General features: G+C 35.4%; 1 protein-coding gene across 1 annotated transcript; it reads right to left on the bottom strand.

Annotated features, from left to right (window-relative positions):
* Positions 1 to 13,043: 13,043 nt before the first annotated feature.
* LOC109169160 (glucomannan 4-beta-mannosyltransferase 9-like) lies at positions 13,044 to 22,770 on the bottom strand. The gene is made up of 9 exons (XM_019318031.1): positions 22,305 to 22,770; positions 19,896 to 19,994; positions 19,154 to 19,406; positions 18,932 to 19,042; positions 15,683 to 15,819; positions 15,419 to 15,532; positions 15,121 to 15,320; positions 14,289 to 14,483; positions 13,044 to 13,294 (listed from the first exon to the last, which is right to left on the bottom strand). Exons 1-9 carry the CDS (start codon positions 22,620 to 22,622, stop codon positions 13,132 to 13,134), a joined length of 1,590 nt encoding a protein of 529 aa, XP_019173576.1. The 5' UTR covers positions 22,623 to 22,770; the 3' UTR covers positions 13,044 to 13,131.
* Between the last annotated feature and the right edge of the window lie 2,300 nt (positions 22,771 to 25,070).

Below are 25,070 nucleotides of genomic sequence, written 5' to 3'. Positions count from 1 at the left end.
CTATAGTTCATAGTTTCCACACACATCATAACCAGGTTGACCCATCTTTCATCAAACCCCAGACCCAACATCATTTGTCTTACAAAAGTCCACTGCATTCTGTCATAGGCCTTTGCCATATCTAATTTAAGTGCTGCCCAACCAACATTACCCAACTGTTTCGTTCTAAGATAGTGGCCTACCTTAGAAGCAATCAAGATATTGTCTGAGATCAGCCGGCCTGGAAGGAAAGCACTCTGCGAATCTGAAATAACAGTTTCCAATAGGGGTTTCATACGATTAGCAATCATCTTAGCTATGATTTTATACAATACATTACACAAGGCAATAGGCCTCAATTCAGAAACAGATTCCGGGGCCACTTTCTTGGGGATCAGCACAATATTAGCATCATTCAGACTTTGTGGGAAATAAACTTGAGAAAGACAATCAAGAGTAAAGGAAGTAACATCCTTACCAACCACATCCCAGAAGTGCTTATAGAAGCCCGGGTTCATGTCATCTGGTCCAGGTGATTTAGCTTTTCCCATAGATAACAAAGCCTTCCTCACCTCCCAAGGTTCAAAGGGACGGAGGAGATCCTCATTCTGCGAGGTGGTAACACGCTGCTGTAAAGTATCAACATGGAAAACACTTAGGTCCCTAGCTGTAGTAAAGATATGCTCAAAGTACCCAGCCACCAATACTAATAAACCGTTCCCCTCCACCCATGTTCCATTACCATCCTTGAGCTTTAGAATACTGTTCTTCTTCCTTCGGTAGGAAGCATACCTATTGAAAAATTTAGTATTTCTGTCAGCTCCTTGCAGCCAATGTTGTTTCGTCCTTTGCCTCTAGAAAGCCTCCTCTTGAGCCAGTAGCGCATTCATCATAGTAACCTCTCAACACATTCATCTCGCTCCTCAAGGCATCAAATTTGGATCCAAACTTGTTAAAACTGTCACCCCCACTTCTTCAAACCGCTACCAAACCTCGTCAATATGTCTGGTAACGTGTAGTTCATTGAATTAGACCACTCAATCTCTGTAACACCCCTAAATTTTGAGATATTTAAAACTTATAAAATAAAGGCGAATCTAACAATTAAATCCCAAACAGAGCACAAAGCTATCCATAAGTGTCGGGGTGCTATGCCACACCTAGGTTTGAGAACCTAGATGCACAGGCTAAACTAACCAAGCATAATGAATCCACAAGTCAATATTCAAATACAACCCCAAGGCACACAGACCAACTACTGAGCTAAGGCTATTTAAGCTAAGTCCAAGGTCCTGACTAGTGCTCTTCGAAGCTAATGCTCATCACCTGAAAACATTCGGTATAACAACCGTCAGCGAATAATGCTAGTAACTCACTCCAACGCGTTAAGTACCATATAGGTAGATATAAGAAAACTCATTTTGAAATTGGAATACATATATACTTACGAGACTCTAATTTAAATCCAAGATCAAGACTCAAGACACAATAATAGACTCAACAGCATAGAATAATCAAAAGGACTAACATGCATCCTAAGAACGCAATACCAGGCATAACAGGCAGATAAGCATATAAACAACTAGATGCAACGAAGTCACTTAAGACAATCAATTAGCAAGTAGTCATCAAAGCACACAATCCATCTTCCAACCTTATACCAAGTTCCAACCTTGTAGCTCCCTTCCGTCCTTATATCAGTTCCAACCTATTCCTCCAGGCCACCCTTATATCACCACCCCTTATTCTTCCGGGCAACTACATGCCCCTACCGACAAACCAGCTATCAACCACCAACATATCAAGATGGTGCTGCAGTGCCATTCACATGATCCGCACCTCTAGTGCCAATATCAAGGGGTTAGCGCATATAGCTCAGACATGACACCGCAGCACTTATAACCTGACCCATGCTCAACGACAAGCTAGTCGAAGGTGGGTGTGTGCCTTCAGCACAATCACCGCTATGACCTGTACCTTTAGTACAATGACCGGGCACAAGTGATGCCAATCTCCAACAATTCTTTTTCACCAATCACAATCTCATCATTATCATCATCATCAGTCACACCGGCCATTGCGCAATGACCACGATACTCATCACCATTCAATCAAGCAACACATAATCAAATAACAATCAAGACACAACAACAACGACACGTATTACACATAAATTCCTAAAACGATACCCAAAACACCAAACGAGACTCATACACATAAACGGGGTACAACAGGACACAACGGGAAATGGGGAAACATCAAACGGGAAAAAACACCACGGACCATACCAACTTTCCAACGGGTGGGCAGCGGGTGGAGGACCACCCGCCGGCGACGGTCTACAGTTCCAGCGGGGCAGCGGGTAAGTGGCGGCCCCCCCTACCCCCTACTGACTCACAGGAAACTTTCGGTCCCGGGATTTCTCGTGGAACCCGAAACCATGTCCAAACACATTCAAACACATAACGACAACACCACATATTCAATTAACGGAATTAAATCAAGAATCACACCAAAAACGTTCTAACATGATTCCTAAACAGGCCAAGACCTAACATTAAATCATATAATGGTTCAGGAGCATCCGGAACCTCAAGAACATCAAGAAATCTATATGCAAAGTCCTAAACACAAGTCATAGGCTAGACTCAACACCCGATCATGCACAATCCCACCCAAATATACCAATAACATCATAATACGAAATTCACAATATAAACCCTAGGGCTCTAGATATAATCAAAATACAATATCATTCATATAATTGATCATAATATCAAGAATATCAATATTATCACATAAACACAATATAAATCCTAGGTAAGGCTCTATCAAGACTCAATCACATAATCATTCATCAAAGGAGCCAATAAATAAGATATAGCAAGGAAAATAGGTTTTGTAAGACATAGGTTACCTCTTAACCCTAATTAATCCTCCCTTGGCTATTAAGGTTCTTCTCTAAGATTTCCCTCCGATCGATCTCCCTAGGCTCGGTGGTGGGGAATCTCCTGGGAATAATCTCGTGTAATGCAACTATGGGTGGTCAGGGTTCTAATTGCTTTCTAATCCCCTATTTATAGAGTTAGGAATCCTAATCAGAGTCTGAATAGTAAAGACCTATGTTCTATTCCTAACAGGTTTATAGATCTAGGTTTCCTAATTAGAATTTGACTAGTGAATGGTTTACGCTCTTTATTCATGATAGGCTTAAGACTCAAGTCCACGATCCATGGTGGACCACATTAATTACTTAAAGGGAATCCTAACTAAATTAAATCATTTTTAATTATTATTATGGAATTAATTAAATAATTAATCCAGGATTAAAGGTCGTACCACGGGGTGTTACAATCTCCACCACCTCCCTACAACCCTCATCTTGCAGCCATGCATTATCAAATCTGAAGCTTCGAGGGTGCATCGAAACGCCTCTCCCATAAGTGTCTAACAACAAAGTCGAGTGGTCAGACGAATAGGTTCGTAAATTATACACTCTTGCTTTGTCATTAATAGAAGTCCATGCTGAGCTGGCAACTACCCTATCCAACATCTCCTCCACCCAGTCCACTATCCCTCTACCTCGTTCCCATGTATAGGGGTAGCCAGACATGCGAAGAGTCGAAAGACCACAATCATCAAGAGCCTCCCTAAACCCTTCCAACAAACCAGGCGGATGCGGATGCCTCCCTCTCTTCTCCATCGGGGACAGTAGGTCATTGAAATCCCCTAAGACAACCCAAGGTAAATCAGAAGCTCCCTTAAGCGATATAGAAAATCCCAAGCCTCCTCCTTCTTGACCGTTTAGGAAAACCATAATAACATGTTAGTCTCCAATGTAGCCTGCTAGGCAGGGTTACTACGAGATCGATATGATTACGAGAGTAGCTAATCAAACGAACACTGCTATTCTTAGACTAAAGCAAATAAAGACCACCACTCAAACCCACATTATCTACAAAAAAACAACCATCAAAATCTAACTTCACACGAAGACCCTCCACATGAATTCGTGACACCTTCGTCTCCATAAAAAACACAAAATCGCGTTTCTTCTTGGACACCAGGTCCACAATCTCTCGAAATATCCGTGGATTGCCCAAGCCACGGCAGTTCGAAGCTAAGTTACTCATTGTGATGGGCGGGCCTGGGTACCAGGTCACGCCAGACACAACGAAGAAGAATCAACCATCATAACACCAGTACCACTCGTTTCCCCACCACCTCCCATCCTCCTCTTCTTGGGGTCAATATGCACACCCTCTTCCCTCTCCGGCCGCACAGAACTGTCCAGACTGGGCCGAATATCCGGCTGTTGTCCAGCTCCACTCGAGGCACCTATCACGCCGCCTGAGCCCCCTACTCCCAATTCCAACAAGGAACCTCCCAGCTGCTGACCTCCTGCGATAGGCGAGCCAGCCTCCAAATTCCACCACATACTCTCCCCCAACTAGAGCCAACGGTCGCCTACAACACTCCCCCCACGACCACCATCAGTCCTATCAAGGGGAACTGCAGCAGCACGTGCTTTCAAGCAAAATTTATCAGCATGCCTAAGCAAGCCGCAAAAGAAGCAAAACAAGTGCGGCCTCTCGTATTTAAAGTTCACCCAGGTCCATGATTCGTCTCAGTTTATCAACTTCATGTGCCTCTTCAGGGGCTTAGTCACATCCAAAGTAACCCTAACTCTGTGGAAAGTCTTCAGAGGGCCTTGGAAATTCCTATCATCCAATCATACCAATACACCGAGGTAGTCCCCCACCCTTTCAAGGACTCGGTCAGTACAGAAGCCAATTGGTAGGTCAAAAACATGAACCTAGTAATCGAGCGTGTTCAACGGTACCTGCAAAGGGTTCTCGCCATCGTGAATGGGTTGGCACACAATGATGAACATTAATTATTTTGTTATTTTAAATAAACTTTATTATAATTAATAAGGTAATATTTAATTAATTTTGTTTATTCTCTAATTATTATTGAGTTTTGTTAAATTAGAGAGTGGGCTTTGTTAAGTGAGTAATAGTATTATGGTTATTGTTATTATTTTATCAGTTTACTATTATTATTATTATTATTATTATTATTATTATTATTATTATTATTATTTTTGTTGTTGTTGTTGTTGTTGTTGTTGTTGTTATTAGTCCATTTAATAAAATGATTTTCCCAAGAGAAAGACACCTACTAGAAGAGAGAGTCGCTGCTCCGGTCAATTAATTTGAACAAGAGAATCGGACGGCATTCTTTGACAACAACTCAGTCACGTGAGCGATCCGATTGAGCAGCGGAAGAAGAGGTGAAGAGCCGAGAAGATTTGACCGATTGATTCGCAGAGGTCAAAATAGCATTCAGTCTTCTACAGCTACCGCTATGATGGAAGAATGATTGGGCTGCCCAGTATAAATTAGGGTGCGAAACTTGGAGAAAAATCACCATTTTTTTTCATCAATTTTTGCTCCGGACTAATTCCGGAGGTAGTGGGGTTCGACGGTGTTCGACAACAATGTAATGAATCTTAGAACAGAGAAGGGAAAGATGGAAGAACAGAATAGAATTGCAAAGGGGAGAATGAGAGACGTAGAGTTTGCAGAAGGAAGATGAAGAATAATAGAGAGGGTAGAGAGAGAATTGAGAGAAAAGAAATATTAGTTTGATTAGTTCCAAGCATAAAATCTTCAATACAATCTATATTCCTATTTATACTAAGAAGAAAGAAAATATATATTAACAACTAACAGACCAACAGTTCAAAGAGTAAAATGTCGTTGTACGGTTGTCGGTTCCGGTTGGTTCGACTTCTCTTTTCTTCTGGAGTCTTGGGGCGTTACAGTACCTTCCCCTCTAACAGATCCTTATCCCCAAGGATCAATCAAGGGAAACTGGTTAGTGACATGATGAATGATGATAAGCATCCCATGTAGCAGCTTCTCAACTTCTCTATAGACAGCAGCACTTTTTGGTTATATATTTATTTTGGGGTGAAACATCTGAGAATGGGAATGTCCAACACTTAGTGTGATTCCCTCCAATATCTCAACCATCTCCCTCAAAGTAACCAACAGCATTATTGTCAGCATATGTGAGAAAGTGTGTTAGGCCATCATCATCACATGTAAATTGTTTTAAGTGGTTCATAAGTTTGGTGCCATAGCCCTTAACTTGCTCATCTGCAGTAATAGCACAGAATGCTATATCCCCATACTTCTTACATAAGGACGGTATGTTATTCCACCAACCACCAGATTACATCTAATGACCATCACAGATTTATGATTTCTATCCATCACAAGACGAACTATGTATTCCTTAGGCATGCCTGTCAAATATGTTCTTCAATCCTATCAACCAACCATGTGCTCATTGATACCATCATTTGAAACACATACAAACTTGAGTCTTCCTGCTTCCACATTTATAATGCACCATAGATTGATTGATGAAAGACGTGCATTTCCTCACCCATTCACCACATAGGTGGTCGGGTTTGACACTAATTAAGGGATTAACATGAGATTGCTTTACCATAATTTCCAACTCCAGTTTTTCCAATATAATAACCAATACATTCAAGGAGTAGTTTAGGTTGTTCCTACTACCTGATTCAAACTATAGTGCTTCTGCTTGAAGAGAGTTCACAAGATGCTTGAGCAAATGGCTTCCCCATATCTGTAAGGGATCAGAGACACAATGGAGCAAAATCATTGCTCACCCTCTGCCACACTTGACCATTAGAAGCTTTAATTTTCTCAAACTGCCTAAATGCATTTTCTGGTTGAATGGTTGTAGAGAATAAAACTACAGTACCTTCCCCTCCATCCCATCCTTGTCCAGTACCCATTTTCCATAAAAAGTGGACACAGATCAAAGCTATGCTATAATTTGTGCATCCAATAATAAAGTGGCTCTGAGAATCCCATATGCAAAGCAAGACAACAAACAAATCTAAATGTTTCTCTTCATTTGCAATGAAACCCATAAAAGTATGACTAAGTGTGCTTTTTCATTAGTCCCATTACAAAATTAAGGCTCAAATGAACCCCCTCCAGAACAACTGATTCCCAAGTAGCGATTAATCTGTCAAGACTACCAATAACCATCTCACTTTGTGCCTTGAACCCCTCAATTGCCATTGTTTTGGGACTGATTAAATCTAAGGTATCCAGCTCTGATTTGTAAGCATAGACTGAACCCAAACTAGCACTCACAGACTTGCTTCTCATCATCTCCAAAACCCCTTGGCTAATTTTAAAGGCATGTATCGGTTTGCACCCCATGAACTGCAGAGTACTCTGTAGAATTCCACCTAGATCAAAAGGAAATCTATTGCACCCTTGCATTCTCGGATTGCCATAGAAGACATCCAATTCCCCTTCAACTTGCAGCATCCACCTTATAGTAGTTAAGACATTTCTTACAAGATTTCTTGCGTAAGGCATGGGCACATTAGCCCCAGCTATCCTCTCAACTGGTGCATCAAAGGTACTCAAGGCCTTCTTCCACAATTACCAGTCTGTTGGTTTTCCTAACAGAAGCATTGATTGTAGATCTATCAAGTGGTTTTTTTTTTTTTTGTTTTTTTTTTTTTTAACATCAAGTGGTCTGATTGAGTACAAAATGATAATCTCAGCGCTGATTCCTTCCCTTGCAAGAACCTCAGCAGCCTTGAGAGCATAACCAACCATTTTCGAGAAAGCAGTGATTGTTACATCCTTTCCATCATGCTCAATTTTAGATTTCCCAATTGGAAGACAGAAACTAGAAGCAAGAGCTTGAGCTGATAAGGGAAGGTCTCACCTACTCTAATCCCAACAAATCCAGCCTCCGTAATAGGTGTATCAAGAACCCTATCCGGACCATATTTATCCAAAAGAACTTTCGAAATCTTGTATGCACCCTGGTACTCTCCGACCTCAACAATTTCATCACAATTCAACACCGCATGCATACCCATATTTTGAGCAGTAATTTCAACCTCACTTTCTTTAAGAAATGGTAGACTATTCTTATGCATGACATTCTCAACTAAACAAGGAGTAAAACTTTCACTTACCTCAACCTCTCGGTTTGCCTTTACTACTTCGGAAATTCCGGCGAAGATCGCCGTGTCTGAATCACGGCACCAGGAGTAGATTGGGTGCCAATTACAAGCCAAAGTCAATTGGGTGCCAATTACAATGGAGAAATTCAAATTGGGTGCCAATTACAAGTCAATTGCAATTTGGGAGGAAGTTCAAAGCCAGGAGAAGCCTGGAAAGCAATTGAAGCACCAGGAGTAGATTGGGTGTCAATTACAAGTCAAAGTCAATTGGGTGTCAATTACAATGGAGAAATTCAAATTGGGTGCCAATTGCAAGTCAATTGCAATTTGGGAGGAAGTTCAAAGCCAGGAGAAGTCTGGGAAGCAATTGAAGCACCAGGAGTAGATTGGGTGCCAATTACAAGTCAAAGTCAATTGGGTGCCAATTACAAGTCAAAGTCAATTGGGTGTCAATTACAATGGAGAAATTCAAATTGGGTGCCAATTACAATGGAGAAATTCAAATTGGGTGCCAATTACAAGTCAATTGCAATTTGGGAGGAAGTTCAAAGCCAGTTTGAAGTCTGAGAACACTCAGACGTGAGAATGAAGAAGATGAAGAAAAACTTACAGTAAAAATATTCTCACAAGGAAAAATACTAGTCTAACTAGTATGGGATTAAATTGAAGAATATTTTGAAGTATTTAAATCCCAAAGAAACAAGAACCACTTCAGAGCTGATCAGAGAAGCCGTTCTACATAAAACTGAGACCCAGATATTCCAAGAAACGTGAGAAAACCAGAGGAATATCATATGAAGTTTGGGAACTCATTTGCATGAAGTTGAAGCTCTACAAACGGCTAGCTTATCTTTTCTAACACTTTGCCAGAAGATAAGATAAGATCTTTGACAAAAAGATACAAGAATTCAAAAATGAGATCGTCTCTTTCCAACAGACAAATTCTCATTACCAGCTATAAAAGGATGAAGACTGAAGCTGAGGAAAGCAAGAAGCAAGAATACAAAGAGCAAAGAACATAGCTAAACAGAGCATACAAAATTCAAGAAAGCTTTCCATCTCAAGAGCTTAAACTGATATATTCTTAGTGAGATATACACTCAGAGTGATACAGAGCTTACAAAAGATATATCCAAGAGTGTTAGAATTTTCATCAACTACAAGAGACTAAGCGCATCATTGAAGATACACTACAGAGTCTCGAAGTTGGAAGCAAGACAAAACTTGTTTTGGAGCAAAACAAGAAAAGGGAGGAAAGTAGCACGGAGTTGTGAAATCCTGGATTGTCACACGGAGCTGTGAGATCCGAAGCAACAGTGTCGGAGACACTGGGAGTGATTAGTGCGGGCTTTGTGATCAAAGCACTAGATCACGGGATACATTTCTACCGGAGTGTGGAAGACGGGGGGGGGGGGGGGGGGGGGGGGGGGAAGTAACGCGGAGTCGTGAAATCCAGGGATAGTAGCGCGGCGACGTGAAACCCGAAGCAGCAGTGTGGTGTCACTGGGCGTGATTAGTGCGGGCTTGGTGATCAAAGCACTAGATCACGGAATTCATTATATCTTGGAAGCAAGAAGTGGTGGATATAGTGAATTGCTCTTGGAGATAAGAGCAAGTGGAGTAGGAGGATTACACCACCTCCGAACCACTATAATTGTCTTGTGTTCTTTACTGCTTTCTTTACTTACTGCTCTTTACTTGCTTCTCACGAGATATACTTGTCACAATCCCACACACACACTTTATCTTTATTTATTTCCGTTGCGTACCATACTCTAACAATCTAGTTAAGAGTTTTGGTTTCTCTGTGCCTTAGCAATTGTTGTGCTGTGCGAAAAAGTTTGAAAGTCTATTCACCCCCCCCCCCCCCCCCCCCCATTTAGACTTTCACCTTACCTTTTTTGGGACCAACACTAGCTTGTGCAACTTTAGCAGTAAAATTGTCACTAAGTTAATGGTGGTCAGATTGACTTCTGTTCTTCCTAGATTGTTGTCCCCTTACCAAAGTGGTTTTGTCTCGGGGCGCTCAATCACTGATAATATTTTACTTGCCTCTGAGATGTGCCATGGTATAAAGTTAGGAAATCAGGATGTAGTGCTGAAGCTAGACATGGCTAAGGTCTATGACAGGGTTTCCTGGTTTTTCCTTATTTCGGTAATGCGTAGGATGGGTTTTTCTGAGGTCTGGATTGACAGATGTAGTACAGAGTACATGTTTGTGCACAGGGCACTAAAGTAGTAAAGTTGAGACCTCCATCGCACAGAGCATTGGGGATTATACAGACAATCACAATTAGGTGCGCAGAGCACCTAGGAATCTAGGATCTCATGACTATTAATTCTTGCAATCCAAATATATAGCATATGATTAGACGGGCATGCCCTTAATATCAATTTAAATATACATTTCTGAAATAGAAGATAGGCTCGAAAATTCATATCTTCTTTTATTGTGATCAACCGCATACTTATTTATCATGATTATTGCTAGGGTGTAGTGCGGAGCTTACCATGTATGTAATTTAGGTGGCAATGCAGGACTTGCCTTGCAATATAGTTGGTAGCACGAAGCTTACCACACAATATTATTTAAGTGGAAGCATGTAGCTTGCCATATTATGCAGATAGATAACAATATAGAACTTGCTATGTTGTTGCTTTATTTAAATAAGTTGCAGGTCGGACACTTAACTAATTAAAAAATAATTCTTCCAAAAGGTTGAACCCCAACCCTAAGGACCCTCCACACCCCGACCCGACAGAGCATTTGAGAGGATGATACTTATCTTTCCTTTATAGAATACCAATAATCTACGTCAATCTCATATTCTCCGAGAATTCTAGGCATTCGTTGTTGGACTATTTCGCCATTCCTAAAGGTGCTGAAAATCTCTAGCCATGGTTGTTGAAATTACCTACCTGATAGGATGGTATATATTTTGGAATAACAATGACAATAATAATGCATTACGAGAGATAAAGTTGGACAAAAAACTAGAGATATGACATTTGAGATGGAGAGCAAATTAAACTTGAGTGTTTAAACAGCTCTCGACAAGAGCACCATTGATGAAGAAAATAGATTTTTTCATAAATAAATATGAATAAAATAAAGTGTCAGGAAGAAGAAAGAATAAGTACAACATGATATATAACGTGAAACCAAAACGGTGAAAACTACGAGTCTTTTTAGGCTAAATCAAGTCGAAATCCAATATGTATGTTGTAGCCTGCAGGCACATGTACAAAGGCCGCAGCCATAGTTGTGGAGTAGAAGGAAGAAATATTATGTGTAGAAGACAAATTATTAGGACTGAATGAGCATTCTCCTTCTGCTTGATCCATGAGCCTTATATACGGCTACTAATTTTTTACGCGCTTTGTGCGATTGGGATAATGCCCAATGTTTTTTCTTTTTTAAATAAGTACTTTAAAGTATATCAAGGCAAGATTATACTGAAATTGTTCATGCATAGATAATTGAATGTTAAATTTGCGTATTTAAAATAGGCAATTCTAAGTTTACAAATGCAAGATAATATAGTCAAGATTGATTATAATTGTCAATAAATTAAAATAATTATGTAGGTATGGTTGAAACCAAATACGGGACATAAGGGAGAGCAAATAAAAATTAGGGCATAAAATATTAAATATATACTAATATTAAAGAGCTAACTGCCGATTGCCAAACAAGGACATTGTGAGATAGTTTCTCACCTCAATTTGTTGTGTGATTTGGATACTCTCTTTGTCCACAAATCCCTCAAGTAGTTAATATGATTGGCTTTATTAATTATATTTTTTTTATTTTTTCATGGTATTAATAAAATATATAGCATTATTTTGTATTATAACTTTGATATTTAATTAAAAAATAGTGCACAAAAAAGATAATAGATAATGTAGTGAATATAATCAATTGATAAGTTTGAATGTAAAGAATTTTTACATTGGAGAAATATAAAGACAATATAACTAATAAAATTATTTCTCTTAATTAATTTATTGATAATGAATAATTTTTTTAATAAAGACATTGTAGGGACAATGTAGCGAATATAATCAATTGATGAATTTGAATGTAAAGAATTTTTATATTGAAGAAAAATAAATACAATATAACTAATGAAATTATTTCTCTTATTTAATTTATTGATAATGAATAATTTTTTTTTTTTTTTTAATAAAGGCATTGTAGACACATAATTCTAAATTAAAGAAATGCATATTTATTATATTTTGTTGTAACTACTAAATTATTATTTCTACTATACTAATAAGAGCCCAAGAGAGTTAGGCCTATAATGGGTAGAAAAAATGGCGGTCAAATTTTTTAATTAAATGAATAGCTTAGATTGATCAGATTTTAATTTTTCCTTAAAATTTTCTAATTTATCCTTAATGAATATGATTATCCGTTAATTTTTCTGTTAAATATTATCTTCTCCGTTAATTTATGTTAGTTCACCGTTAACTTACTCATTGATTTCAATAAGAAAGGTCTTAGGTTCGAACCACATCCCAATCAAAGTTGGCATAATTAGTACTCTATTTTACTCTATAATAATTATAGAGTACTAATTATGCCAACTTTGATTGGGATGGGGTTCGAACCTAAGACCTTTCTTATTGAAATCAATGAGTAAGTTAACGGTGAACTAACATAAATTAACGGAGAAGATAATATTTAACAGAAAAATTAACGGATAATCATATTCATTAAGGATAAATTAGAAAATTTTAAGGAAAAATTAAAATCTGATCAATCTAAGTTATTCATTTAATTAAAAAATTTGACCGCCATTTTTTCTACCCATTATAGGTCTAACTCTCTTGGGCTCTTATTAGTATAGTAGATTTTTGGATAATTGCAACTTCCCTCAACTCTTCCTATTTTCATAGACCCCTCCTGATATTTATTTGATTAATAATAACAACAACAACAACAACAACAATAACAATAATAATAATAATAATAATAATAATAATAATAATAATAATAATAATAATAATAATAATAATAGAATCTATTTTACTTCGGTAGTGAATACAAAACGTATAAATTTGTTAGAAATCATGTCTACTTGAATTCTTCTTGTAATGTGTTGTTGCTAGGATGTAGGTAGGTATGTGCCAATGTATCCGAATCCGGCTATAAAGAAAGCAATCGATTGAAGTATGATGTACCAACAATATTGTCTTTTCCCAAGGAAGAGATCATAGCTTCCACAAAATAAGAGATATGCACCAATAACTATCTCTAAAATGTACATTCTGTAGAAAACAAGAGTACAAGAAAAATTCAACAAGTAGTTACAAGAACAAAAATATAAAATAAAATAAAAAATTTCAAGTATCACATTGTTTATAAGTATTTCATTTTCCAATATAAATATTACAATTTTCATCATAAGTAACTCTTCAACTCTTAATATTATATTTGATTTTAAAATATCACATTTTTCATCACAAGTATTAACTTTTTATCGTAAGTAACAATAAAACAATTTATCCGTGATTAGTATTACATTTTCTTCACATAAGTAACTATTCAATTAACCTTAAATATTACATTTTGATTTAAAAGTGTTACATTTTTTCCTCACAATTATTACATTTTTTCTATGGAGTGAGGGTCAAATTGGCCATCCAATTACACAGAAAACTGCAATTGGGTCATCGAACTCAAAATAACTACAATTAAATTATCGAACAATGCAAAATAATGCAATTCAACCTAATCTTACCTATTGACCTGGCCTGGTAACATGCCGACATAACGGTTACCAAATTTAAAAATATTTTACAAATTTTTATTTTAATAAATTTAAATAATATAATTATGTAAAATTAAAAAAAAAAAAAATTGAGTCCTTGTCTTCTCAGGTGAGAAAGTGAGGTTGCCTTCTCACTAGAGAAGGTGATCCAGTTGAATTGCCTTCTCTGGTGAGAAGGCAATCTCGCCTTCTTACTGAAGAAGGCTGGGGTCAAGTGTTTTTCTATAAATATTTTATTTAAATTTATTAAAATAAAAATTTTAATTCTTTTTAAAAAAAAATTAATAACCATCACGGCAGCGTGTCACTAGATTATTTTAGTCTGAATCACAAGGGACTTAATTTTTAGTTTTTTTTTTTATGGTTGAATTGTAATTTATTTTGTAATTAGATGACTAATTTGATGCTTATTCTTTATTTTATTAAACACAATTGATGAGAATTAAATGTCTTGAATAATTTAAGAAAGTTCGTTATATGTGTAATATTACCTTTCTACAATCTTGGAACGAGGTTTTCTATAAGTTTCCTTTGTTGATTTCAACTTTGGAGCTTCTCCTAATTTCTCAGTGACAACCCATTCATTCACTCTGCCTACCTCCAACAACCCGATAAAGGTACCTTTAGCACGGTGTGTGGCCATAACGTTCTCAAAGAGGATCCAAAACGACAACAAGTGAAATGACCTATTATACATGTCCACAAAAAAACATGAAACACATTAAATCAACATTATATCATTTATCCTCCCCTTCAAAAAACGTTATATCATTTATCCTTAATTCCCTATGAACAACATTTGTAAAACTATTAGGAAAAATTTCTTTAGCTACATATTGGGGGTGTTTGTTAATGCCCATGTTTGGTAACATGTTGACTTATTTGACCACTATTAGTTGTTTGACTTGGTTAATCAGTCAATATAACACTACTGGAAATTATGAAATTTTTGACCACATGAAAGTGATCTTAAATCAAGTCGAAAAACTTTTTCCTTTCAAAATAAGTGTTCGATTAATTTACTTTTTCCTTTCAAAATAATAATAATAATAACTTTTCGTAAAAGCTTGTCCAAAACGCTTAAATTCAAAAAGTTGTTCAAAGTCGCTTTTTCGAACAGCTTTTTGAGAAAGTCATTTTCCATGTAATCAACTATCAGCTGACAACTAATTTACTAAACATCTTTCTACAATCAGCTAATATTATCAACAAGTCAAACACACTAACTCAATCAACTACCAACTATTTACCAAACACCCCAAAATATATATAATGGGGGATAAAATATTAAGAAAAGAAAGAATCGAAGAGCAAATTAATTACCTTGGAGTTCCAACACTATTGATAAGGGTGACGATGAAAGGAATATAAATAGCTCCCCATTTTGGAACATCAACCTCCGGGACCAGACAAGTTGTAGGCAACACTACACAGTAAAACACGAAAGTTCCAACATGGCATATCACCTTTCTAACAAAGAAGAAGCTGTATACTATGTTAATCTTCTTCAACAAATTTACGTTCTGCATGTACACACACAAATCATCATTAATTATTATTCTAAATTGTACTACGTAAGACATAATGATGAGAAAGGAGTTAATTGCAGGAACAAACAAACCTTGTTTCTCACTATCTCCATAAACACTTTTCTAAACAGATTTGCAGGGCCACATGACCATCTGTGTTGTTGATACCGCAGTGCCTTAAATGTACTAGGTAATTCACTTTTCACCTGTGACAAAAACATAATGTTAAGACTCTATAATTAAGGATAAAGGGAGGCCATATGGAACTCCCAAGGACAATAAAAATCACTTCAAAAGCTCTCTATACCCTACCGTAAAAAAAAAAAAAAAAAAACCAACAAACCAAATATGTTTACCCTTAGAGAATCAAGGTATAAAAATTTCCAGCCCTTGAGACTAGCTCGAACAGCCAAGTCCATATCCTCAACGGTTGTCCGATGATTCCATCCACCAGCCTCATCAATTGCAGAAATTCTCCAAACACCTGCAGTCCCTATATATAATTTCAACTCAAATTTTAAGAATGGCGATAGAGTTTGAAAAAATAAAAAAATCAAGAAATTGATGTTTTGATGAATGCATTTTTATAAGAGAAACACTTGTCCGCAAATGGACAGGAATTCCTTCAATTCGCAGCATATCCTGGCCCGGGGATAGTGGAGAGATAAATCACGGTAGTTCAGTATCGTCCCCACAAAGAACCCGTCACATTAGGTGTAATTCTCACACTCCAATTGTCAAGACTTAATCTTATGTCTTTGCCTACAATCTAAGACACAGGAACCATTTGAGAGGCTTTTATAAGAGAAACACTAACCACTATACTTGGGGGCAAATTATACTGTGGACTGCGGTCCACAATGAATTGTGGTCCAGACATCAAATATATATTGTACATTCATTTCAACACAATTATAGTATCATTTTGATATAACTACAGTTTCGCTGGACAATATACACTCAAATATGTGAAATTGTTATTCAGTTTCATTTTGTAAACACTGCAGTTTCATTTTAACACAACTACAGTTTCATTTCAATTCAATTGCAGTTTCATTTGATAATATAAAAATAATACGTGAGACAGTATCAATTTAGATATACTATAGTGTCTGTCGTTTTTGGATTATATTCCACAAAGTTTTGTGGACCATGATACTTGGGGGCATTTGTTAAAAGTTACTATTTCAAGCATTTTATATTTATTTTAGACAACTCGTTAATTGTGTGACAAAAATGTTTAGGCATGGGCTAGCCTATCCTGCAATCATTATTGTGTGGACTATATTTTCTATACTGTAAAATAAATGTACATTCAATACAAAAATAATGTATATTGTATTCAGGGAATGTATATTATTTTTGTACTGAGTGTACATTATATTGTATTATGTACATTCAATATAAAAATAATGTACATTTAGTATATTAAAAATGTACTTTTTGTTATGTTCCATATAACACTGTGTAAACCATTATCCCGCTACGCTAGTGATTCGCACTATTCATTGTTGGGTCCACTGAGCCTATGAACTATAGTGGGCTGAGCTGATTCATGCCACACAAAACTAGGCAAATTATTGTATGGACTACGATTCAAAATCACGTCGCTTAATTTTATGAGTTAGAATAATGTACATTATATGTTAGAATAATGTATATTATGTGTTAGAATAATCACTTTGTGTTAAAATAATACATTTTATGTGTTAAAATAATGTACATTATAAGTTAGAATGATGAAACTTCTGGGGCAAGATAATGTACATTATAAGATATATTGCAGCTGGTCACGTGAAAAAAAAAAAAAATTGTGTGAAACGACGGTTTTGGACCGTAGTCCACACAATAACTATTGACAAAACTATGAAGAATGTGGAACCATCTCAACTCATTAGCCTTGACGGTCATGCAAATTATACCATGGATCGGAATCCACCTTACATTGTGAATTATGGTCTAAAATAACATTTAAATTAGATGTTAGAAGTTAACATATTATGTCGCCTATAAATAAATTGAAGTCATATAATATGTTAATTATAAGCACATAATATATTAACTAAATACACATAATATATTAACGACAGACACATAATTTATTAATTGAAAGCACATAATATGTTAATTACTAACACAATTTTTAAATTTGGATGGGTCATATGCAGCCAATGTACTAGGTGGTAACCGTGGGGTCAACCGGTCAATCCATTTGACATCTCTACTATGACTTATCATTCAATTTTAGTGATTACTCAACAGGGAAAGAAAAGAATTGAAATAATAACCTTGACAACTACTCTTAAAGTACCTGTTTAGCAAAACCCTTTTTAATTAACAATTGTATAATTTAATAAAATAAGCATAATTGTAAGACTTATATAAGTAAATGGTACGGTCTTAAATCAAATATTGTATGTGTGTCACGCTTGTAATAAGTTAAGAATGATATAGACATGGGAAAATTTTCTAGCTAAATTGGTAGGATTGTTAGCTAGCTTAGCAATTATAAGGTTTCAAGTTCAACTATGTCTATTAACATAGAGTATTCGAAATTAAATAATTGAGAAACTAAATCTATATTTCGATCATAATTGAGATACTAAAGATGTCATTTTTCCTTCTGCTAATATAAATACTTTAATACTAAAACTTAAAATTCCCTCACACTTACTCGATCAGACAGTTGATTTGATAACTACAAGGTTATAAGTTTCACTCCTAACGAAGCAACCTATTGGCATTTTTTGTTTGAGCCGCTCAACTATTAGTAACTTAGGCTAATTTTTCTCTTAATAACCAATTACCGACTAGAATTCAAGACAATTTACTTAGTGTACATCCTCGAATAATGACTACGAATTTTTCTCAACCAAATGGAGTTTCATGTAAGCTTCTTTTTTTTTTTTCCACTTTGGCCTCATATATCATTACCACATTAATGGAACTGTCCTTTGGATTCCACATTCCCACAAGTGTCATTTTCACATTAAACAAGTAATTGTTGGAACCCTATAAATATGGGAGAATATTCTAGCTATGTTGGTAGGACATTTAACTTGGCAATTATAAAGTTTTAAGTTCGACTATGTCCTTTGACACAGAGTGTTTCAAATAACTGAGAAACTAAATTTATACTTTGATTGTAATTGATTTACTAAAAATGTCATTTTTCCCTACAAAAGAAAAATTCCCTCACCCTTACTCGATCAGGTTATTGACTTAGTTTGACTCCTAACAAGTGCAATCTATTGACATTCTTGGTTTGAACCGCTCAAATATTAGTAACTTAGGTTGATTTAGCTCCTAATGGTCAATTACCAACTAAGATCACAATGTAGAATTTACTCAGTGTACATCCTCGAATAGTGACTACGATTTTTTCTCAACTTAAAGAAGTTTGTAAGATTTCTTTTTTTTTTTTTCTTTTTTTTTTTTTCACTTTGGCCTCATCTATCAGGACCACAGTAATGGAACTGTCCTTTAGATTCCACACTTCCACAAGTGTCATTTTCACATTAAACAAGTAAGGGTTTTTTTATTTTTATTTTTTTGAAAACAGTAAGGGGTTATTGGAATCCTAGTTAGAGAGAAGGGATTTGTACCATTGAAGGAGAAAAAGGCATAGGCCCAAGACCCAACTTCTTGCTCTACTGCGAAATGGAAATCCAAAGACATTTGTTGCATTCTTGTCATCAAGCATTCATCAACATTCACTGCAAATTCACCCACCATACCATGACTCAACCTATATGTCACAAACATAATATAATTAATTCTTTCTTTTATACACAGGCAAACACAATACATGAAAATTGTATCATTACCGAATTTCCAACGAGCCTGGACAAGGGCGAGGTCGGGGTTATGGACTAAAAAAGGAATGGTGCGGTGGAGGAAATCAGGTTCGGGTTGAAAATCGGCATCGAAGACGACAACATAATCACATTCCCTCACATAAGAACGCTTCATCCCTTCACTCAATGCCCCTGCCTTGTACCCATTTCTGTTGCCTCTAATCTCATACTTTATGTCTATTCCATTGCTTGCCCATTTTTGGCACTCCATTTCCACCATTTCCTTGTCATTTCATATTTGGAACCAAACAAAATCTTGGTAAGGACCACAATGCACTATTATTCACTACTAGCTATTTTATATTTAATGAGGGAAAATTGCATTTTTTTACTGCTAAATTGTGCACCACCATCTATGGTTGTTTGTGTCCGCATGGCCGGGCAGCTCAATGGGTCACAGGAGTGAAGTTTGAAAACGATGAGTGACATTGTGGAAGTAACCTCTCAAAGTGAGGGACTATTTGTGCCCAGTAAACAAATGTCTAGTCTCTGTATTCAGGTTACCATGATTTATATCATTCTAGATACTCTGTCGAGCTCATGCGTTAGAGACCTTTGAAATTGGGAATTCAACCTTTTGGGAATAACAATCTATGTTTGTTTGCTTTACATATATAGTTGTCAATTGTGTCAAAATGTTACATTTTAATTCTCTATATTGCTCCTTTTAGGAATTATCGTTTAGACAATTAATTAGCATAGCACCCGATACCTTAATAGTGGGATCTGTTGAATCATCAAGAACTTGGACTATGATTCGGTCGGAAGGCCAAGAAAGTCCACATACTGCTCCAATTGAAAGCTTATACACCTGTGGAAAAAAAAAATCTTGGGGTTAGTTTGTTATAACTGATAACTAAATGGAGTAATATGCAAATTGCTTATGAATTATTTACCCTTGACTAGTTGGCTAGCTTTATGATAACTTTATGACTTGCAACAACAATCACGTCAAGTAGTACGAGTATTATTGACAACTTTTACTTTACCTCTGACATATATTTAATAAAATTTGAGTAGTTCTTCGTGTACACTTAATTTCTACTCTCATTTTATACTCTCTATAATTTGACATGTTTTGATTGCTCAATTTTTTAATAAAGGGTCATGATGTTCATCCATTTATTTTTTTCTTCCTCCAATCAAATTTGAACACAAGTGGAACTAAAAATTAGAGTAAAGTTTTGCGAGTACATCAAGTATTTTTCATCAATTTCTCACCAGAGTAAAAACCATTTTCGACAAAAGCGGATCAAAAAATTGACGGAAAATGGGACTGAAGGACTATTTTTGCAAAAATAAAAATAAAAAATTATCGTCGACCAAGATTGCAAAGTTTGAAACTTGTAGAGAAAACCTGAAAGTGTCATAGTCCGGACCAAAAATGGGAAAAACTCCGGACAAATGATGAAAAATCTTCAATATAATATAAGTTGGTATATGTGCCTTTTATACGTGGAAAAAACATACAGTGTCAATCAATATCTGTGTCTCTTATTCTACATACAACTCAAAAAGTTTTTAGAATTATATTGTACGAGATGCAATAATGACATTGTGGTGACAAAGTCTCCATTATATCTCGTACAAATCTGAAAATGTTGTTAATGTACTTTTTTATTGTACCTAATGCAAGAGAAATTAGTGACAATGTCTCCATTATATCTGGTACAAACCTAAAAGCTTTTTCATAATTTTATATTAACATATGAAAAAGGTTTATTGAGCTCATAATTGATAATTGAATGGACAAATTTGCAAATTGCTCCTAACGAGTAGAGGCTATGAAGTTATTGTGGTTTTAATTATTTGGCCTTGGCTCCTCATCAAGTCAAATTAAGTCGGCTGGTTGATTTTGTTATAAGATACAACCAACATAATAATGACAAATATTATAAACATTATGGGAAAATTTTATGTACTATAGATGATTATGAGATCTTGTTGACGAGATTTAATTTTTTTTTTTTTGAAAATGACGAGATTTAATTTAATAGTTGAAAAATTTATATTTTGTCTTGATCTCTTAATTATGAAACTCTACTCATTTTACACTATAAGAAAATTTGTCTTTACTAATAGAAAAATTTGTAAGTAAATTATCAATATGCATAGCTATTTAATTTATCAATGGATTTTCATTAAAAAAAAAAAAAAACTAAAATTTGCAAACATTTAATATTTTATTATTTTCTTGTAGTTTTGTCATTATATTTTATCCATGATAAGATACAATTTTAACTTTACAAAAATCAATTTTACTTTCGTCCCTCAAGAAACAAAACTTAGAACCTCTATTGAGATTTGGCTCATATTAAATTCCATGTTTCGTCAAATGTTTTTACTATAGGATTGGAATTATACAATTTTTTTAACTTTAATATTAAAACTTAAGAATGCTGAAATTTAATTGAAAAATTAACAAGAGACCATTAGAGTTGTTAAAATAGAATTAGCCTGTCAAACTAGTCCGTCCTGTCTCGCCAAAAGGATGGTGCCGACTTTGAGATTTTAGATTCATTATATTGGTGGGATTTTTAGCCCCGCTCGTCTAACCCGCAAGCTTGGTGGGCCAACGGCAGCCCACCAAAGTACCAAATTAAAAATAAAAATTTATTAAAATAAATAAATGTTACAAATTTACAAAACAAAACCCTAAGATAAATCTCTAAATTTCTTTATCTTTCGATTATCTTTATTTAAAATTTAGAGCTTAGACTATCTAAAATGATTTTATCATTTATATATATATTTTTGACAAATTATAAATTTACAAAAATTACAAATTTAAAATTTTGACAACTCCCATCTAACCCCGCTAGCCTAAGACATGGCTGGACAGACCGGTCTCCCTTAGGCCTGTATTATTAACAGACCTTTTTAATCCATCCCGCCATAGAGCAGACTTTGACCGGCCCTGCATTGACAACTCTAGAAAATACCATGATTCCCCACTTGAATTTCCTCATAGGATGAAGAAGAAATTCCCCCCCTTCACCCCTCCCCCATTAAGATGGGAACGGTAGGTATATATATATATATATACTTACTTATGTCATATTCAAGTAATACAACAAACATTATAGAATTTTCCAAATATTATGGAGTAGCTAGTACATACCTCTCTCTCATTATACATGGGGATTTGAACAAGAACCATGGGGAAAGAACCATTCCCGAGCTCCGCATCCTCCTCCAATGGCTCCCATTTGAACCGCTTCTCCGGCGTCCTGCTAAACATCTTCACCACGCCTATCACCACCCCCATATAAACCCACTCCACGAACAGCAAAAGCGTCATCGACATGCACACATACACAGCAACGTTAAGAATTGGAGCCACCACTGGCACTTTCAAGGCTTTAATCTGACGCCATATCAGCACCAATTGCTCAGAAACATGCCCCCCGGCGCCGGAAAACGCTCCGGCGAGATTCATCGTCGGCGTCAGTAGGGGAGAGACTATATATGGCGACAAGTTTTAACTCAGTAAAGAGAGAGAGAGAGAGAGCACAGGACAGGAGAGATAAGGGGGAGGAATAATGGGAGGATGAAGAGAAAGAGAGAAACACTATTGTCTTTTGCTTATTGGTTTGTGTTGATTTGGTTTTTATTTTATTATTATATATCCTTTGACATTTATTACAATGACCAACATCCATTTAACTCATTCGGGGTGGGTTTGGTCAGGGCCGGATTTTAGGTTTGTGTGGCCCTGTTCTGGTAAATAACTGAGGCCCTTCAAAATCTAAATTTTTAAAAGTAAGATATAGGAGTTTCGAACTTTTGACCTCCAAGTTAAAATACAATATATACACATTTATACCATCTCTTCATAGAACCTTTTTAAATTTATTGTAAACTTTTAATTTTTATTTCTAAACTACCTAGGTAAATATTAAATATTGGACCTCTAAAATTTGGGGCCCCTCTAAAATTGGGGGCCCTGTACGGTAGCCCAGCTTGCACAGCCTAAAATCCGGCCCTGGGTTTGGTGAATCAGACCTGTTTTATTATTTTTATTGTGTTGAGTATGTAATATATTGGATGTGGTGGAGTTCAGTCCCTGCTTGATTCGAGACGTGATTTACCAATTGAGGTATGTGGTTAAATGGTTAATGTTTATTTACTTATTACTCATTGGTTTTAAGTATGATACGATAACCAGATAGTCAAACAACTATGTGGTTAAGTCGGGATGAATTCAGAAAATCATCTGAATGGGAGCAAAGATTAAATGACGTTATAAATGTTAATGATAACATATCAAATCGCCATAATAACGTTAAAATACAAAATACATTATAAATTACAATAGAACATTTTAAATAGATTACATGATAATTAGGGTCAAAGCAAAAAATATACATGAATACGGTGAAAATGTTAAAATATTTATGACAAAATATGAAACATAATCAATTAGATAAAATAATTTGAATAACAATATATTTATAAATACTTTTTAATTTTAATTTCTTTTAGTTAGATCTATTTTTCTAAATTAATACAAATACAATAAAGTATAATATAAACTTGTATACTATATTAATTAAATGATTCATAAAAAGTATACTAAAAGAAATGAGATTTGAACCTATGACATAAACCTTTTAACATCAAGTTTAAAGTTCAACTAACTAAGCTACTCAAACTATTAGCAAGTTTAAAGTGTAGCTGCCCCCATTACCCCCAAAGTGGCTCCGCCCCTATAGTTAAGCGTGTTTGACTTACAGCAGTCACAGAATGGGTAATCGTACCCCTGGGAAGTAAGCATGCAGCGCTGAGATCCAATAATATAAAAATATGTAATATATGTTACTCTGTATCAATTTAAATTTTTAGTAGAAATGAGATATATCATACGAAATATATTATTCAATTGATTGTATAATTTTTATTGAATTTTTTTTTTAAATTTTTATAGTTGGAATGATAAATTGTTTCAACTGTTCCAACTACAATTCATTCATACAAATCTAGAAGAATCATCCCCTCCAATGCGTCATTAATTTATTACTATTTATATCATATATATAAATCACAATTCATTTAATAACTTACTATTATTTATATCATAAATCACAATTCATTTCATCTATTATCTATCATCTATCATTATATACTAATAAAGCAAAATATTTTGTTCTTTATTGCTATAAAGGGACTTGTTCTTCTTTGCAATGATTCTTTGTTTGGGCATGGATGTGCAACGTTTTATAAATAATCAACTAATATAATAATAGTCTTTGAACCAAATATGGAAAAAAGAAATCAAATATTGTAACTTGACATTTAATTTGCATGTATTACGCCACACTTGGTTGAAGAATTTTGTACCCCTTTATAGGATTTAATTTAATGCATATTATCATATTTGTTTGTCAATTTTGCTATTCTACTATTTAATTCAATTTCTTTAGTAATTATAAAATTTCATTACATAACCTTCACTGGTCTTCTTCTACTTTTGAACAATTGAATAAAAAATAATGATGAAGAAAAAAATATAAATAAAATAAAAGATCATTGTCCATGCATTAAATACAGTGTTGTAAAAATCCCGCCTAGGCATCGATTAATCACCGCCTAGGCGCTAGGTGTTGGTCGGCCGCCTAGCGTATCACCATAATCGGTGGTCTAGGCGGCCGACTAGGCCACCTAAGTGCTGCCTAGGCCGGCTAGGTCGCCTAGTTGGCCGATTATCTATTGGTCCCTTCTTTTTTAATAACTTATTTCACTCAAAACGACATTGTTTTGAGCGAAATACTCTTAAATTGTTCAAACTAGGGATGGGCACTTCGGGTTTCGGTTCGGTTTTTTTCGGTTTCGGTTTTTCGGTTTTAAAAAAATTAAACCATTCGGTTTAAAATAGAGTTCGGTTTCG

The sequence above is a fragment of the Ipomoea nil genome, unplaced genomic scaffold (genome assembly GCF_001879475.1).
Source record: "Ipomoea nil cultivar Tokyo-kokei standard unplaced genomic scaffold, Asagao_1.1 scaffold3251, whole genome shotgun sequence".
In the NCBI taxonomy this organism is placed as follows: domain Eukaryota; kingdom Viridiplantae; phylum Streptophyta; class Magnoliopsida; order Solanales; family Convolvulaceae; genus Ipomoea; species Ipomoea nil.
This window is presented reverse-complemented; position numbering and strand designations above follow the sequence as displayed.

Excerpts from the sequence above, each read along its gene's own strand:
- LOC109169160 (XM_019318031.1), bottom strand. The coding sequence starts at position 22,622 with ATGAATCTCGCCGGAGCGTTTTCCGGCGCCGGGGGGCATGTTTCTGAG. Across the intron at positions 19,043-19,153 it reads CCAGGCTCGTTGGAAATTCG|TGAATGTTGATGAATGCTTG; the intron begins GTAATGATACAA and ends GTGAATTTGCAG. Across the intron at positions 14,484-15,120 it reads AATAGTGTTGGAACTCCAAG|GTCATTTCACTTGTTGTCGT; the intron begins GTAATTAATTTG and ends CATGTATAATAG.